Source organism: Cavia porcellus, unplaced genomic scaffold (assembly GCF_034190915.1).
Source record: "Cavia porcellus strain 051 isolate PalLab524CR breed Dunkin Hartley unplaced genomic scaffold, mCavPor4.1 scaffold_16, whole genome shotgun sequence".
NCBI lineage: Eukaryota > Metazoa > Chordata > Mammalia > Rodentia > Caviidae > Cavia > Cavia porcellus.
In genome coordinates this window covers 67,736,635-67,755,311 of record NW_026947499.1, presented here as the reverse complement: position 1 = coordinate 67,755,311, position 18,677 = coordinate 67,736,635, and the positions used below count along the sequence as shown (strand labels likewise).

General features: G+C 36.7%; 1 protein-coding gene across 7 annotated transcripts in view; it reads left to right on the top strand.

Moving 5' to 3' along the window:
* Adgrb3 (adhesion G protein-coupled receptor B3) overlaps positions 1 to 18,420 on the top strand; it is a 720,698-nt gene extending 702,278 nt beyond the window's left edge. For 4 of the 7 annotated variants that reach the window (XM_063227050.1, XM_063227046.1, XM_063227047.1 and 1 more), the window contains 3 exons: positions 23 to 58; positions 9,512 to 9,616; positions 15,510 to 18,420. In XM_063227050.1, the coding sequence (XP_063083120.1) occupies positions 23 to 58; positions 9,512 to 9,616; positions 15,510 to 15,698 (330 nt within the window). In that variant the 3' untranslated portion in view covers positions 15,699 to 18,420. The remainder of the gene's footprint in view (positions 1 to 22; positions 59 to 9,511; positions 9,617 to 15,509) is intronic. The other 3 variants (XM_063227045.1, XM_063227048.1, XM_063227049.1) reach the window with 3 other exon arrangements.
* The last annotated feature ends 257 nt before the right edge of the window (positions 18,421 to 18,677 follow it).

Genomic DNA, 18,677 nt, shown 5'->3' with positions numbered 1-18,677 from the left:
TCTTTTTAAAAAATTCTAACAGAGAAGAAAATCACGATACTCAGACCTTGACTTTGAGGTAAGTGTATATGAATTATTTTATAATGTTTTTGATCCAAAATCGGAAATAACAATGTATGACTTTATGCAGCTTACAGGTCTACTACTAAGACCTGTAAGTCTTAGTAGTCAGACTTTTAAATCAGAATTTTAAATTTGAATCCATGCTGTTTAGATAGCTTTAGACAAAAGCTTTAAAGTCCTAATTTCTTTTAGTGTATGCTAACTCGAATGCCTCTGGAGAGGTAAAGGGTCTGTTTTATAAATGCTGAATAAGTGGGCAGTTTTAGGAGTAGAACTTGGTCCGAGGTGTCTGTTGGGAGGGTCAGAATGCCAGTTTCTTGATTTTTGTATGTAAGAGGGTTTTCATTAGTGTCTACCTGGAGTAATCCTGTAAGGATGCCTAGGCTCATCAGGGAGTCTTTGCTTTGTGTTGAGATTCTGGCAGTTTAGTTTCTCTATGGTACATTCAGCTTCATTTTTGCAGTAGGAAGTGTTCGTTCAATGTTCTCCTGTGTTTAGTAAATGTCTTTTCACAGAAATAAACAAGATGAAGAGTTCCATTTTCCAGTTTATACTGAATTTGTATTGATGCTGTAATATTGATGTTCGAAGTTACTAAAATCATACCATTTAAGCAGCTTATTTAAGCACAAACTTAATGATGTTTAAGCATCACATAAAATACACTTATGCTTCTTGATAATTGAATATGATTCATATCCTGCTGACATAATTGGATATAATGTAAATTTCTCCAGCATATTTGTACCCTTGTGATGCATACATATAACTCAGTACTCTTGTCTGATATTTTCAAAATTTCAGAACTCTCCTGGAGCATGGAATTTCCTAATTCAATCATTTCATTTATTTAGGTGACTATTGTAGCTCTATAATGTATACTGTGTATCAAATGTGGGACTTTCTTGTTTTGTTTTGTTTACCAAAATCATAAATAATGACTTTATCCTGAAAAGAATCCAAGAAAAAATATTTTCAGTAGTAATTCAAACTACAAGATACAAAGTAATAATTATAGAATCTGACATCACTAAGTAGCTTATGACATGGTTCTACTGTGGTAAGCTGGCATGGATTATATATTTCATTGTGTCTTACATTTTTAGCATAAAGTCTCAATATTATTGATTCCGATAAAATTATTCTGTAATCTTCACTTTTAGAAACTTCAGTGCCTTTTCAGGAACAGATTCATTGGTTTTTTTTTTTTTTTTCTATTAATGTTTTAGATAGTCAAAAGTAGAGGACTGTACATTGTATGTATGTATGTAATGTGTGTCAAAAATCAACAAATTGTTATGTTAGTGTGCATTGCAGGTAAAGAGGTACAGATCAACCCACTAGGGATCAGTGAGAAAGTACACTAAAACCTTAGATTTAAAATTAAGCTTTAGCACAACCATCCAATTACATAATCATGGGCACTAAAATACTGTGTCACTGTGAGCACTAGAAAAACTGTCCTTTCTTTTTTTTTTTTTTTTTTTTTTTTTGAGGAGGGGTAGTCTCTTTTCTATAGCAACTGCTGGCAGATGCCTTAGGCTGATACTTCTTACATAGTATTCCACACATTAAACCACAGTATTAACAAAATATTTGCTAACAATGGAGAAATGTTGAAATGCTGCAACACAAGAATCCAGGCATTTATTCTTCAATTACTGTAGTGTTTGCACACTGCCCTCGGCATCTGGGATGTGTGCTTTCAGACATTACCATTTGTTTATCAACTAATGCTATTCCTTTTAGTCTCCTGTGTTATTATAAGAATGTGGCAGATAGCTCATAAATTCTGTCCAGAAAAATTATTACCAGATTTAAACACAGATGCAATTTATATGTTGTGGATGGTCCTTGAAGAGGAGTCCAGTCCTCACTTGCTTAAATTCAGGCTGAATTAACTGAATTTATGTCAAGGTCCCTGACATTATTCCACTCCCAACTGACTTGACCAGAAGATGACTAACTTAGACATCTTGCCAGATGCCTTATGCACTCCGGTAAGCAGCTTCCCTCCAGCCCTAAAACCTAACACATTCCCCAGAGGTTATATGCAATAATAATATTCTGTCAGCTCACATATTCATAAAGCTTTTGTGGCTAATTAGTGTGATGCCTGGAGAAAAGGCCTTTTACATAGCCGTTCTTCAGGGTACCTCTGCACTCGTGGAATAAATAGTCTTACAATGGTGAAATACTAACTCTTGCATGCTGGAAATTGCACAGAAAAATACCATAGTGATCTTTTATGCTCTGTGACTAAATGCTATATTGAAGTGTGTTCCCAACTTCAAGCAGAGCTCCTGATTTATAGTGAATATTCCATAGATTTTTGTTAAATGATTTTAAAAAAAAAAAAAAAAACTAAATTAGTTTTCAATCCAGTTTGCTCTGACAAAGAGTTGCTAACCACTGTACCCACGTAAGAGCTCAGAGCAGTGTAGGAAATGAACAGCTGTGGAGGCGGCACTTTAAAGATAGCCACGTTTGACTTGAAAAGGCAACCACCTCAGCTAGAATTCACAGAGGTTATAAACGGCAGGTGGAAATTTCAGGAGAAGCAAAATACATGGGAGTTGGCTAATAATGTGTAGCGTGCTCCAAAAAAAAAAAAAAAAATTCAAGTCAAAATTCACTTGAACAGCATTCAGTGGGATGAGAGAATAGATAGGGAGGTTAATTTTGAATACGTGCCTTGCACCCCAAGAGGAGAAGCTTGCTCTGAAAAATCATTATACTCTAAGATTTAGGAAGATTAATGAGTTAGTAATGGGGAGGATAGATTGCAGTAGGGAAAAGAAGCAGTTGAAATGCAAATTGGCAGTGGGTAATGCAGTAAAGAATTGGGGAAGGACCATCTTACAAGGTGGCCGAGTAGGAAACGTGGTAGAGCGACCCTACAGAGATGGATCTGAGACATTTAGTCCTTAACTGAGCACAGGCTGGAACAACTGGATTCTGCTTTTTGCAGTTGAGTTTCTGTGAGCACCAGTAAGAAAACCAGGGAATCAAGGGATATGTCATCTTGTTAAGATGAGTCCACCATAATATATTGGTATTAAGGTGTCTAATGTGATGTTAAATAAGAATTATTGGGCAGGTTGCTTAACTTATTGGGTGCAGGTTTTTAAAAAAGCTCAAGGAATTCCTATAAATACAACTGTAGATGCCTATTTAGAAACTGTAACAGATAACAGTGTCTAGTTTACCTTACAAACGGAGACATCAAGAGATACTGAAATTTTAAAAATTTTCTCTTCCCAACATACAGAACTTTGTCACTTCTTCCATTGGAATCATGTGGCATTTGAAATATTTTAGGAAATTTTTGTGAAATTTCTGGTGAGTCCCCAGAACTGACTAAATTCACACTTTCCCAATGTGGGAGCAGTGGTGGAGCAGAGGATGAAAGACGAGAAAAATGGAAAGTTATTGTGGTTCCTCTCCATAGAGGTTTCAGTTTCCAATGGAAGAATTAGGGGAACTTAGTCAAGTCAAGACAAATTGTTATATTAATTCTTAAGTCCAGATGAATTGTTGTATTAGTTCTTTTTCCCTTCAAGTACAGCTAACCTATGACACACAAGATAAAATCTGCATTAATTCCTAAGTGTAAAGAAGTGTCTTGTTCATAATAGGCACCTTCCTCCTTTGTCCTTGACTCCTAGCAATATGTGTACCCTTTTATCCCACTCAGACACCTTTAGAAGGCACTTTGGAGGGCAAAAACTTGGAACCCCTCAGTCGTAGGTCATATCCATTTTTTATATCACTAACTTGAAACTGTTGCAAAATCATACATTTATAGCCAAGTTTACTGTACATTGACAATGACAATATAAAAAATATACTACTCATTTGGTTTTTTTCAAACCCCTTTGTGTAGTTTAAGGCTTACATACATACGTATTCATATTGAAACATAGACGCTGTAGTGTCAGGAATCAGTCATGTTGGTTTTATTCACACTTTGGAAGTCTGGCCAAAGAAAGTCATTCTCCTGTTGCAGTGTAGCTGTAAGAGCTAGTCTTCATTCCTTCAGTGTGCATTTCTTCCTTAAGAGAAGTTCTGACATTCACTTAGGACCAGTATTCAAAAGCCCACTCAGGAGAGAGGATTCACATGGAAAGCTGAAGAAAAACAAGCACAGATTTATCCCATTGCCCATATCCCAGTGGTCTGACAATGGCGTGTAGGTGTATAAAATTCTGGGGTTGGGAAAGGTGATTCAGGCAAACTTGTTTCTAAAGTCCTTTAATCACATGATTTTTAAGCCCTCTAATCTAAAGTTCATATTAGCCTTCTCTAACAGTTTGCCTTAGCCTCTGAGAGTGCATCTTTGATAATATGCATTTTATCTGTAATTCAGGCATAAGCCCAACTCTAGGATTCACATCCTTGAATTTAAAAGTGAAAATTTCTAAGCAAGTTGTCCCAAATCCACCTACAGATCCTTTAAAAACTGCTTTCATGGAAGATAAGGGCACTCAATTCAGTCAGCATGAGGAGGCAGGTCCTCTATCTGGGGCCATTGAACTGAGCCCTTCTTGCAAAGGGGAGACCTTTTTTAGAGAAGAAGAGAAGAAAATGCATAGTAGCCTTCCGTGTTTCAGGCGCCTTATTTGCCTATGTACCTATAGTGGCTTATTCATTTGATTTATTCAGCATGTTTATTAAGCACCTGTTGAATACCAGACACCATGTCAAGTGTCAAGAATACAAAGATGAACAAGTCATTGCCCATGAGATAGAGGTCTCTACAGTGTGAACAGTCTTACAGAGGTAGTATTCTGAGATAATTTCATGGCAATCAATATCCATAGAGTTCCATAGGCTTAGTATAAAGAGTACCTAAGACCTCCACGACTGTCTTGTCTCATTTTCCATCTGAACAGGGCATAATTACAAACCTCAATAGTCAAAGGAGAATGGTTTATGAATCTCTTAGACACAGCTTAGAGAGCAGCCTGCAAAGAGAGCTGACTTGGGATTCAGAAAGAATTTAGCTCTCTCAGTACCTGTATGAGGTTGTGAAACTTGGTCTCTGAGCTGCAGTTCCTAAGTCAGTAAAACGAAGGTGATGGCTCCCACCTCACAGGGTTATTGTAAGGATTAGGAAAGACATTAATGACTGTCATCTCTTAAGGGCCTCTTATTAGTGTAGCTCTGTAATAAATGTGCTATATCCTTTTTAAAATCTTCAAAAACAATCCTGTAAATTAAGTCTGATTGTTCAAACTGAGCCCAAAGGAAGACTGGATTTCATGCTCAGGACTACACTACTCCTAAGTAATGGGACTGAGATCTCAGTATAAAATGTCCAAATCTAACTGACTTGGACATTTTGAGTATTTCAAGAGCCTAGGAGAGTTCCTGGGGTACAATATAAACTCAAGACATTCAGGTTTTTCCCTAATATTTGAAATATATTTCATGTGTATGAAATATTATTTTTCCTAATAATATTTGCCTAATATCTGCTTCACAACTTACCCCTTTTTCTCTACTATGACAATACAAAGGTTGAAAAGGCTACCTGTCTTGAATTACAAAATGTAAACTGAAAAAAAAAGAGTCCACTGAAATAAACTGCTAAGCTGGTTTTGTGATTACCTTGGTAGTCTTATTTGGACAGGATTTCACACAATGTGAAGCATTATGCTGAGTAATGTTAATCTCAATAGAAAGAAACATTATCATGTACTTTCCTTTATTGCAAAAGATATCTACAATATTTTATGGACATGGTAATGAAAGGATCTTCAGTCCTATAGATACTGCCAGCCAGAATATACCTTCATTTATGTAAATAGAGAATACACGTGTGTATCATTATATCATTACAAGATTTTAGAAAACACAGTTCTAAATTGAGTTTTCCACAGAATTCAGTTTCTTTGGGAAACACAATGTTTAAATCACACACAAAGAAGAAAAAAGAGGATATAAATGTTAAGATAAAGTAAAGATCCAAAAATAATCATTGGTGTGGATGAATGAGATTTACGAGGATGAAAATGTGTAAGTGGTTAAGGCCATCAAAGGCAAGGGAATCGCAAATAAAAACTCATAGCAGTAAATAAATGCAGGGAAACCTTCCATACTTGTGAAAACTTAAGCCAGAGTAAAGTTTTTATCTCAGCGTACTGAAGGGTTGGAAACTACCCAATTTTCACTGGAAAGGTGCTGTTCTTATTGATGGAACCTGCCTTATTATAAAGACTGGAGGACATGCTCGAGTCTATGAACAAAGGGAATCGTACATGAAAAACCAAGCTGAGCCCATGGCAGAGATTTGAGCTGTGAAGGACCACTCTAATGTGCGAACTCTGCCAGATTTCCAGGCTATCATTACTGCAGTGGTTTCTGACAGTGCATAATTGACAGTTTTAAATTAGAATGATTATCTGACATGAGAATATATTTGTCATCATTTTTTTCAGTAGGAAAGGCTCCATATTTTACCATCCAAATTTTCACTTGCCTCCCTATTCATTTTATGATCCTTGAGCCTTATTATTTGGAATAGCTTTCATGAACTTAAATGAGTGAGATATTTCAAAATTTTAGTTCTGTAACATGGTTAACAATTAAAACCTTGTATTTTTCATGTATCTATATTTTAGTAGGTCTAGTGATCCAACTCCTTAAAATAAAATCCATTCAATTCAAAATCAGTACTGCTTGTTCAATCAGAATAAATCTAAAACCTCTAATCAGTTAATGCATCTTCTTTTCCAATGGGACACAGTTGACCCTTGCTTTGTATCTTAAACATACTTTTTATAATAGATGTTATTGGCCGCAAAAAGTCTATGAAGTGACTTTGTTAACAAACAAAAGAACTTTGTTGGAAGGATATGGAATAATTGAGCTTTTGGCCAGGGACAGTAGGGATGTTGACTGACATTCCCAGAAAAAGTCAGGCCCCTCTTGCAAGATGTAGATGAAATGAAGGTTGTGCAGCAAGCAAACATCAGATGCTGACCTCAAACTATGGGTATTTGCCTCTGATACAGGTAGCTTGGAAAACCTTATTGAGGAGGGGGAATTCAAGCATAGGCTTGAAAATTGAACTAGCACTCCTCTGAATTCTAGAAAATGGAAGGGAGAACATACAAACAAAATCATGGAATAACTAATTTCAAAATTTTCAACTCAAATTCATATATGTAAAAATTTGTGGATTGCCTTATTTGCATTGATTGTAACAATTTATCAGTTTCATAGCAGAATCAGATTTTCTTTATCACAGTTATAGACTTTTTATTTGAATTATCATGCAACTAATGCCTATGTCCTGTTGGCCTACTGTAAGTCAGTAATTTAATCATATTTTTCATTATTGTTACCCTGATATATAGCAAGATATTGGGTGTTGATAAATGTATACTAAATGACACAACAAAGGATCCCTAGAGAAATGTCAGCAGTGTAGCATCATTCCTGGTGCACCACAGGAAAAACTAACTCTATGTAGTAAGATCCATTACTATGAAAACAGAATGTATTTGTTAGAGGCAAAGCCAGGATCTAACAATAGACTTTTTTATTGGTGTTTCTTGTGACAGAAATCTACATTTTACTAAGTATCACGGGGTCTGGAACCTAGAACAGAACATGTTGAATTACATTTGCCAGCTACAAAGTAACCAAATCTCTCCATTGAATCACTTATGCAAATCTTCCCTCTCATAAATCTCCATCAGCCTTCACCAGTCAAATTATGTTTGCCTGGTATTTCTCTGTAAATCCTGCAAATCTGTTTCATGTACTCTACTTGAAACTGATGGGAAGTTAATCACTCTGTAATTGTTCTCTGTGTTTCATGTCTCCATCATGAGTGCCACATTCATATCCTCACCTGCCCTACTCTTCAGCAGCTAACTCTTAGAGACAAAGGGTGCAAAGACAGAAACTGGTTAATGCAAGACTTAAAATGGCAGAACTGCCTTGCAGAATGTAGGCTAAGGAAAATAGAAGAAATTAACCTTACAGTGACTCGCCTAGATGCATAGTCATTAAATACAGAAAATTAAAGATTGCATAGGAGAGAATAGGCTTTTGTAATATGTTAAAGATGCAATTCGTCTTTCTCTTTTGCTCTTTTTTCCTTCAAGAAAGTAAACTGTATGCTAATTTTTATAAGAAAATTAAACATTATGATTTTCCTCTAAAGATCTATTTTCCAAAACAAATTACTTTCAAAAATATTTGTTGCTTAAAACAATGGACCAAATGTTCAAATCATAGCTTAGGCATAACTGTCATATACCTGTGTAAGCCACATGAGCAAATGGTGAGTTCTGAAGCATATGTTGAAAATGCATATAAAATCTTATACAAACAAACAAGGAGGTATACAGTCTTGCATAATCATCTGATTACTGATATATAACTTTAAAACGTCAAAATTGACATTTTCCCCTTTAAAATAGAACTTTAGATACAATAAATGTAGTATATAACTCCTCTTTGTTACTGCTATTTTTGTTTTGGTTTTTTCCTGGTACAAGGACTCGAAATCAGGACCTTGCACTTGCCAGGCAGGCACTGTGCTGCTGAGCTTTATGCCCGGCCCCTGTTAGTGTTATTTTAAATGATCAGCCCGCGGTGCTTACCCCAAGATCATTTTTTATTTATGACTCCATTTGCTGAGTTATGATGAAGTTGGGAGAACAGGCTGCAGCTGGAGTGGAAGCACATGAACGCATTTGAATCTGTGATTTTAGAGGCGCATGACCACACAGTTTACGCTGCGCCTCTTAATTGTTAAGATCCTCTATCACCTCATAAGCAAATATACAAAACCTGTGGGCCAGATTTTACTTCTGCAAAGCTCAATCATCATTCACTTGGAAAGTGCAACTTTTAGATCCAACGTATATTTCAGAAGCTTTAGTGCTTCGAGTCAGCCTTAATGGCAGAGGCTGGGATTTTGCGCCCCCTTTAGTACAGCCAGCTAGGATTTTAGTGTTTATAGAGGTAAAACATAAAAAAAATAATATTTCCCACAATGAGCATCAGGGAAATCAGATACTTTACAAGTCCAAAATCTTAAAACATGTTTAACTTATTATAACAATTTTTGTGAAACAGATTTAACTTTCAAGAGATGAAAATTTTACCCAAGAATGAGTGTGATATATATATATTTTTTTAATATACACTATATTTTAATGCACTATATTTTTAATGTACCCACAAGAAATAAAATCCTAATTTTTGGTAATCTTGTAAGTGGAAGAAAATGCCTATTCTTCCTTTTCAAGAAATACTGATTAGGAAAGAAGGATTTGGCGCATGTTGTTCACATTTGTGTTATCTTTGGGACTCCTGGTTCCTGCCAAACTTGATTTGCTTTATTATCAAGCAAAACTCTAAGCCCCTTTCTTAAAAAAAATGCAAGTTAAATTAAGCATGAGAACCATCCTGTCCTCTTTTGCAGAAGGTCATGCATACAAGGAAGAGGCACATGGAGCTGTTTCAGGAGCTAAATCAGAAATTTCAGACTTTGGACAGATTTCGGGACATACCAAATACAAGCAGCATGGTGAGTTCACGCTACCGCATCAGTGCCTGGCCCCCATGAGACCCCTGTGAAGTCTGGACCTCCTAATCCTCTTGAGCATACAGCCCAGTATAGACAGATAAAGTTATCAGCCCCCAAAATGTACTCTAGACAGGTTTATTAAGAGACAAATTGGGAATGGAAGAATCTCTCAGAATGTATTCATATTTCAAATTCTCTACTTTAAAATTTTTTATTAAAATTAGTTATTAAAATGTGTTAGCTTCATGTGGCTATTTTATCATCAGAGTTAAAATCAAGTTCATTAAAATATCTGAATATTTGGCTAAATTTTTCCAGTTTCATTTGATAACCTGCCATTTTAAGGCCATAAAACATAACTCATAAATATGAATTTGTTGCCTCAAATCAAAGCGATGGGTTTTTATCTCCAGGAGAATCACATGTTTTGTGCTAAGAGTTTTAGTGCATACATCAGTATCAGGGGTTTGGGTTGTTGATTCCATTGTAACCAGTCTCTTCTCATTCATTACAATGCCAAATGCATCAGTCCTCACAGCAACTCCAAAAGCAAACAGCAGGCTGCGAAGCCAACGTTCAGTCATAAGAGGGCACAGGGCACCTCCATGTCACACCTGCTGGGCTGCATTCCGTATGCAGTGGCCTTTGCCCACTCTTTGCAGCCTTGGGTGCTTGCCCTCTTCCAAAAAAGCAAGCAAGGAAGGACAGATGGAAAGGAGGGAGGGAGGAAATGAGGAGAGGGGAAAGGAAGTCAGGGGAGGGGAAGAAAGAGGGAGACAGAGAAGAAGGAAAGAGAGAGGAGATAGATATATTTTGTACTGGGAATTGAACTCACAACTTCGCATTTGCCAAGCAGGGACTTAGCCACTGAGCTAAATCCCTGGCCCTAAATATATATATATATATATATAGTTCTAAAGTCCATAATGTTTGATCCAGCTGTAAAAACCCATCCATTGAATTTTATGAGTCTTAACCCCAGCTCCCTGATTAAGGAAGTTCACTTATGAGAAGCTGATGACCAAAAATATACTTGTCTCTGTTTTCCTTTCATTGCTGTCAGTGCTAGCACATTGCTATAATCATGGTAGGTTATCAGTAAATGGCTTCAGTGAATTTATTGCATGGCTGATACCTCAATCTGTGTTTGTTAAATGAAAGTTATACAAATACTCTACACTTTAACTCTTAATTGGTCTCTAAATAGTTCATGAATATATCAATCTATTTTTCTCCTGAAAGCAGGACTCATGCATTATTTGCTTTCCCACACCATGCCTAAGCATGTACCAGACACATCATGCATAATAAGTGCTTCTTTCTCATCTACTTCACCTAACATTAAGCCATCAATTTTAGCTAGCAGGCAAATGAGAATTATACCACTGAGATTAGGCCTAAACACATTAGCTACTCAGTTTAGAATACTGAATGCTAGCTTTGAAATAAATTGAAAAAACTACATTTTTTAAACGGAGAGGCTTTGTTTACAAATCTAAAAGGCTATGCAAGAGCTACAGCTGACTGACTGCTATAATATGATTGTAATTTCCTCTTTTTGTAAGTCTGGGTATTAAATCATTAATGGCACAAATATCTGTCTCAGTTTCCTGACAACCAAACTAGTCTACTAATTACACTATGTCTCTGTGGTAGCATGCCTTTTCTAGAAGAGATTTAATAAATATTTACCATCTTGGAAGGTTAAGAGTAGAGAGGATAGAGTTGCCATTGCTATTTGACTGTTGTCCTGAATATCTCAGAACAGGAAAAAAGTCAGAATTATCTTCTTCCATTTTGATTAATAATGATATGTGAGTTCATTATCATTAATTCAGCCACATAATTTGTAGCGCCACATTGTTAATGAAAAATTGCCTAATTGAATGGAGAAAGACATTTAAAATAACTCATAGTATTTTCCTTTTTAGTGCAGGGGTCTGCTAATTCATAATATTTGATGATGGTAATTATATAAAATAAAAGAATGTGGATAATCAAAGGAAAACCAAAATACCATTTAGTGCATTTTCCTTCTTCTAAGCAGGAAAACACTTACATCACACTAGAAGATAATTAGCACTGTTAAATGATATGCAAGAAGAAACTGTTTCACCTCTGAATTCTAGCTTTCTAAAATGCACACACTTTCTTTTGGTTTATTGCTAATATTGGTAAGTTAGAAGAAGAAAGGAAAAGAAGGAAAGGAGGAAGGGATGCAGAAGAAATGCAAGTAGTAAGACAGAAAAGGATGAAGAAGAAAGAGAAACACTGCAACAGAAAGAGTGGTAAGCTGAGGGGCACAGCTGGCGCCTCCCGGACCCAGGAACTTGGGAAAGGCCGAGGCAGGCTGCCATTTTATGGGCGCCTCAGAACTTACCACTGATACATTCTCAGACCAGATGAGCGCTTTTGAAAGTGCACATTGTCTTAGAGTGAATTGATAATTTCTAGGCTTTTTACACAGTCTTCAGTTTAACTACAACTCCTCTGCTCTGTATTTGGGCTTGAACAGCAATCCAGAAAACCTTATGCTGTCACTGAATTTTCTGGCATTAGATTCCGCTGTCCACTGGAGTCTTTCCTGGCCTCTGCAGCTCTGTGTGCCAAATCAGTGGTTCCTTATAAACTAGTTTCTCTCTCACGGAAAAAACCTTTCCAAAAGTCATGGGTTGACAATAATGCTCGTTGGAATTAGACTCTACATATTTAGACAAGGCTTAGAACTAATCACTTCATTTATGTATCTGTGATGTTCTGTCTTCAAAATATAAAATAAAGGGAAATCATATCTGCTCCAGGCCCCAAAATTTTCAAAGATCCCGTATTTTTCAAGCAGATGAACTAGTACTCCACATACCATGGATCCTTTCAGGGTTGAGCTAATTTCTCTTTCTGTCCACCTACACCTGGAAGCTCTCGTCTAAGACAGGCCAAGTCTGCGCCGTGACTTGTCCTAGCAGAATTGGAACCAATGAGCCTTTCAGCTGACGATTGATGAGTCAAGTCACTCTTATGCTCCAAACCTTCAACAAGTCCCGCTTCCTTACAAAATAAATTCCAAATTCTATTCAGAACCCTTTATAATCAGCCTGTCAGTTCACCTTCTCTTTGTTTTCTGTTTGTTTGTTGGTATTCTTTTTCATACCAACTAAAGTAGACAAGTCACTATTCTCAGTGCGTCCCCATCTCCACTCTTGGGGTTTTTCAATGGACTAGTGTGACTATTCAGCCACGAGACCTCCTGCCACACATGCTGCTTTGTGGCTAAATCTGTCCTTCTATGCCAAGCCAAATGTCACCTTTCCAAGAAAGGATTATGCACTTGCCATAAAAGAGACCGTCTCTCTCTCCTCCTCTGAGCTCCCGTAATGACCCATTTTTCTGGAACTTAGTTATAAGTGTGTCTCTTACGTTTGCATTTCACAATAAATACCTTCTATTCTAAGTATGATTACTAGATAGTGAACCTTTACAGGATTCTCCAGATATTATTCTGTGACCCTTTACTCTTTGATAATCTTTGCAGCTTTGCAAAACAGGTCTTAATCCATGCATTTTGCCAGTTCCTTTGCCACACAATACAAAGCATACTACTGTTTGCAGATATTCAAGTTGAAGTTCAGAGAAATTGAGTAAATTATTTACAGTCACATTCCTATGACGTGGAGGAGCTAGAGTTTGCATCTACAGGTATCAGGCTTTAAATCTTGACTTTCCTAGTAAGGTCAGTTGCCTTTCTACAAGTGACTTACTGCTTTATCCCTTCTAGTTCCTAATACGATGCCCAGCACAGAACAGCAATAATAGTTGAAGGGAGTCACGGTGGGGGGAGAAAGAGTGGGGACGGGGTGATGACAAGACTGTAGTTCATGAGATTTTAGGATCTTACACTAAGGCAGCATTAATTCCATGAGCGTATCCTAAAAAACAACTTTTATTGTATCTTTACTGCGGGCTATTTCTTCTTTGACCTCATGGTAGGAATAAAAAACCTGAAAACAACTAATGTGCTGAAGATTTTAGTGATTTGCATGCTAGTTGTGGCTAAATATTTCTATTAACCATTTCTATAACCAAGAGCCTGAGATCGTGTTTAATATACTGAGTGGACTCTAGATGCTAATTTAAGTAGCTATCTTATTTTACTTGATAATATATTATAATCAGTTGAAAGATAGATTTGGAGAGAGAGAAGAGACATTCAATAGCTATTGTATCCTTGTTAAATATAACTTTCTATTGTGAAAAATGAGAATACTGTTGGAATGTTAGATTTTTGAACCATTTTAAGATTCTTGAGTAGAAATCAAAGGCTAGTAGAAGTTGAAAGGTAGTGTTTTCAAAGAGTAAAACTTCTTTAAGGCTTCATCAGTTTGTTGGGATAAAATTAAAAGTATAAAATTTTTAATGAAGCAAAGTTAAACTGTCATTTTGTGACAGATTATTAATTCCAGTGAATCTCTGTACTGAATTAAAACTGAGCTAGTGTAAAAAGTGACAGCTTTTACTTGGCATTTTCTCTTGCAATAATACATAAATTCAGTTTTTAATCAGCACACAGTTTAATATTCATCAGATTACTCACTTTTGTATTCACATTTTAGTTTAACATTTTTTCCTAAGGAACTTTCAGACATGCCTTACTTCTTATTCTTTAATGGTACCCAGTTTATTTTAACCCATTCAAATTCTTCTGCTGTGTAGAAGTCAAAAAACAAGAAAAGTTGCTATGACACATTCGTGGAATCCCAGCACTCTGGGGGACTGGGAGGATCACAAATTCTTCCCTAACCTGGGCAACTTAGTGAGACTTAGCGAGACTGACTCAAAATTAAACAAATAAATAAATAAGAACCAGAATGCAGCTCAGTATGAAGGTCAGTTCCCAAAATCTCATACACACACACACACACACACACACACACACACACACGATGTATGTATATATGTCCATTGCTAAATCTTACAAAATATCAGATGCAAAAGCCTCAACAGGATATTACTCACACATTTTTTGAGCATTTAGAAGATTCCGGCTCTTAGTGAAATCATAACCAGGCAAATCTTGAATCTTGGATAATGAGGGGATATGTATTATTGGTGTCATCAGGGGAGTGGTAACTAGGCATTTTGGAAGGCACCTTTGCATTGCTTATGTTTCCAGAAAGCTGTGGTGTTTAATGGGAAGAATGTATTTTGCTAAGTTAGAATGCCATATTCCTATGCAGAAAATTGTAGAGAATGTACAGGAAAAGAAAAGAAGCAAAAAAAAAAAAAAAAAAAAAGAAAAAAAGAAAGAAAAGAAAAGAAAGAGAAAGGGAAAGAAAAAGAAAGAGAAGAACAGAAAAAGAAAAATAACAAAACAATAGAATGTCAAGTGTTCCTAAAAGGATAAGCCTTGAGAAAACCCAGGCGAAGGCAGTGAGTTAAAAATTTTTTATGATACTTCTAGGTCGAGCAGTTTTCTGATCATCAGACTATATGTCTCACTAAATAGCCTCACATTTGTTTATCACCAAGGATCCTGCCACAACACATAGTTTACTACTTTTAATCTTATCAGCGACTTAACCCTTCTTGTTGCCTGAACACACAGGCACAGTGACATTTCACTTGATACCCAAGGTAAAATGACATCCACTTTGCCTTTCATGGTGCCACTCTCTTCCTTGCTCCTGCAAAATTGCGGCATGACTCAGAGAAGATATTCATCAGTCAGCTGATGGAAGAAAACTTAAAACGATCTCCTGCAGCTGGACACAATTTCACATCATCTCTGAAGCATATAAACTTGAGTTAGGGATACAAACACCCTCCTTCCAGAAGGCTTAACAAGTAGCAGCACTCACTTATCATCGAGTGTGTAACTGTCTTTCTCTCCTTCCTCCAGGAAAACCCAACACCAAACAAGAATCCATGGGACACTTTCAAAGCCCCCAGTGAGTACCAACATTACACTACAATCAATGTCTTAGACACAGAGGCAAAGGATGCCTTGGAACTGAGGCCGGCCGAATGGGAAAAGTGTCTGAATTTGCCTTTGGATGTGCAAGAGGGTGACTTTCAAACAGAAGTTTAAGAAGATAAAAATGAGCTGAGGTGAAGACACGACATTTTAACGCATAGATGTGTGAGACTCAGGCTGCCTGCCATGACTATCTGGACAGTGTGACTGGCCTGAGTCAGGACCTCCACGTGCCAAACATCAATGGTGTTTCTGTCTGGTGACGTCTCGCTAGTCTTGCTAGCACAGAGACGGCAGGTGTACAGTTCTGACCATCCTGTGTTGTAAGTACCCGTGGAATGGATTTGTAAGGTAATCTTTATAGATAAACCTCAAGCAACGATTCATGTTGTAACCGCTTCATATGGTTTAGTTTTCAGAAAACTTCACCATGAAGCACAATGTATATATTTATGCAGTTTTTAAAGTTTATAACAGTCTGTTTGGCCATTACTACACTTTTTACTTTATAATATAAAAGCAAAGTTTTTGTCATTAAATGAATGTTTGTTGAGCTACATTCTTCATTGCTTTAAATGCAATAAAGTAATAATCTCACTTTTATATGAATAATATATTTCACATCTTTATTATTGGCAGTTTTCTCTAGAAAGCTCTGAGTAGCTTTCTCTGCTGCAGCTGTGTATAAAATATTTAAAATGTTGTATGGTGTAAATAAACTTTTGTCTACATATCAGTTTTTTAGTGCATTTTATTTTGGATTTGTTGAGCAGAAATTTACATATTTATAAAGTTTTTTTCAATTCAGATACTGAAAATGTATTCACAGTTTTAATAGCATACTGTTATTACTCTTTGAGGCTAATGATTTCTCAAATGTAATAATAGGTTTGTATAGGGCTTCTGTATTTTCTACTTAACGCTCTGGAACAACATGCCATGCAAATGGGGCTTGTCAGAAATCTACGGCCACAGTACTCTTACATAAACATTATGTTTTTTCTTCTATCTTGAGGCAAAGATAACTAGCAGCAAACAGCAAGCTGTCACGCAGGAAATAATACAGGAAAAATGTGTTAAGGCATTAAGTTTGCTGCATGTTCCAGAGAAGAGAAGAAACTATTCAAACTACAGTGCTTCATGACATAAAAAATGAACTTATTCAGGATTTAAATAAACCATGTGTGATATCGTGTAGCTGAAGGGGGAGAGTGACTGTGCTTGATAGAATAAAAGTGTCCTCATTCAAAAGTGGGGAACCTGAGGTGACCCCACCACACACACTCCCTAGTGTCCTCTCTCACATCGAAGCCACTCTGGCATGCTGTCACCCTACCTCAGGTACACAGTAAAGAAAAATGCAGTGGGGAGGGTTCCAGCAACTTCCTGGTCCTTTCAAGGGCTGGAGATCGCGTGTTGCACTGAGACAAGTACGGGAAGGGAGTGCAGATGGACAGCCCTCAAAGGTCCTAGACTCTCCGTGGAGCCAGCTGACTCAACCTTGAGCTGTATGGTCTCCTGGGGGCTGTCTGACCCTGTGAGGCTCTCGGGGGCCAGGCACAGAGGCTGAGGACATTGGTGCTTCCACACTGCAGGGCATCCCTTAGCCGAGCCTTAAACAGCACAGAGCTCAGGCTAAACTCCTGTTGGATACCTATAATGTGCTCAGCGTCAAAATGTTCAAAGTATATTTTCAATCAGATTTTAAAAATGAAAATGATGCCATTATGCAAAGACTATAACATGAGTAAAGAATGATTTTTCAATAAAATGAACTTCATGTTAATTACAATGTAATTGTACAGCTTATTGAATTTATAATATGAATTTCTGGCGATAGGAATAATATGTGATAAATTTATAGATACATGAATTAAAAATGCACACATATGTATCTTTGTATATACATGTGTGTGTGTGTGTCTATGTATATAAATATTTAACTCCATACTGTTCAGCTCTATCTATAGCTGTGAATACAGACCATGTGGTCACCTATTCCAGGTTATAAAATCTTGTGAAAAAACACACTAAACATACATTTGAAAACATAAATTAAGTACATTTTTATAACATACATTTGTAAGTACATTTTTTATAATTCATTATCTCTAGTATCTCTTAAATATTCACTGCCATAAAATTACATTTTTCACTTTGATTTTTCTTTAGTTCTGGTAACTGAATATTACATTAATATGTGAAAGCTAATGAGAAACTGAATACATAAAAATGTCAGGGCAGGAGTCTGAGTTACTACAAAAGAGATGCCCAGTTGTGACTGTGGTGGGCTTCCAGGTTTCATGTGTTAGTCCAGAAGAAAAACATGCATATGGGTAAGTACCCGGGAATCATGATTTTAAGGAATCCCACTTTTAGTCTGCTCCTTTTAAACGTTCACAGCACACTGCCTCATGTGCCCTCTCCTAAATGGGGGTTGCAGCCGCCTCCTTTGATGGGGGGCTGTCTGGCAGCCCTGCATTCCTGCACGGTTCCTTTCTTAGCCTGCTGAACTACCAATCTGTCAAGTTATTTTTGCCCTGGGACTAGAAGTTCTTTCACTGCCTTTATGTCTAAGTTCCATGCTGTAAAGTTCAACTCAAAATTTCCTCTTCAAGAAAATTTCCATAATTCTCAAGCTAAAGTGAATCTTCCTGTGAACTTTTCCACCCTGCTCTGTACCACCCTGAGGGCATTTCAAATCTATCTTGGAACTTATACACATTTCTCTTATCCTCTGGTGGACTGTAAGAGCCTGGAGGGCAGAATTCATGTCTTTTGTATTCTTAAGGGACTTAGCACGATTATGTTCGCACAATAAATGTTTGTTGAATTATTTGTGGATTTTTTTGTTTACAGTCATTCATGTCTAGTGAAACACTGAAAAGCATTCACTGAACAATTACCACGTGTTTACTCGTATGTTAGGGAGTTAGGGCACTATCCAACCTCTAAGTACTCATAATCTGTTAGAGATAGAACATATATGTGAACAAGTAACATTATTTGAATATTACTAAATGCTTATTACCATATATTATCTCTTTTGGCCCTTAAGATTTACAGTAAGGTAGGAATTAATTATCTTAAAAA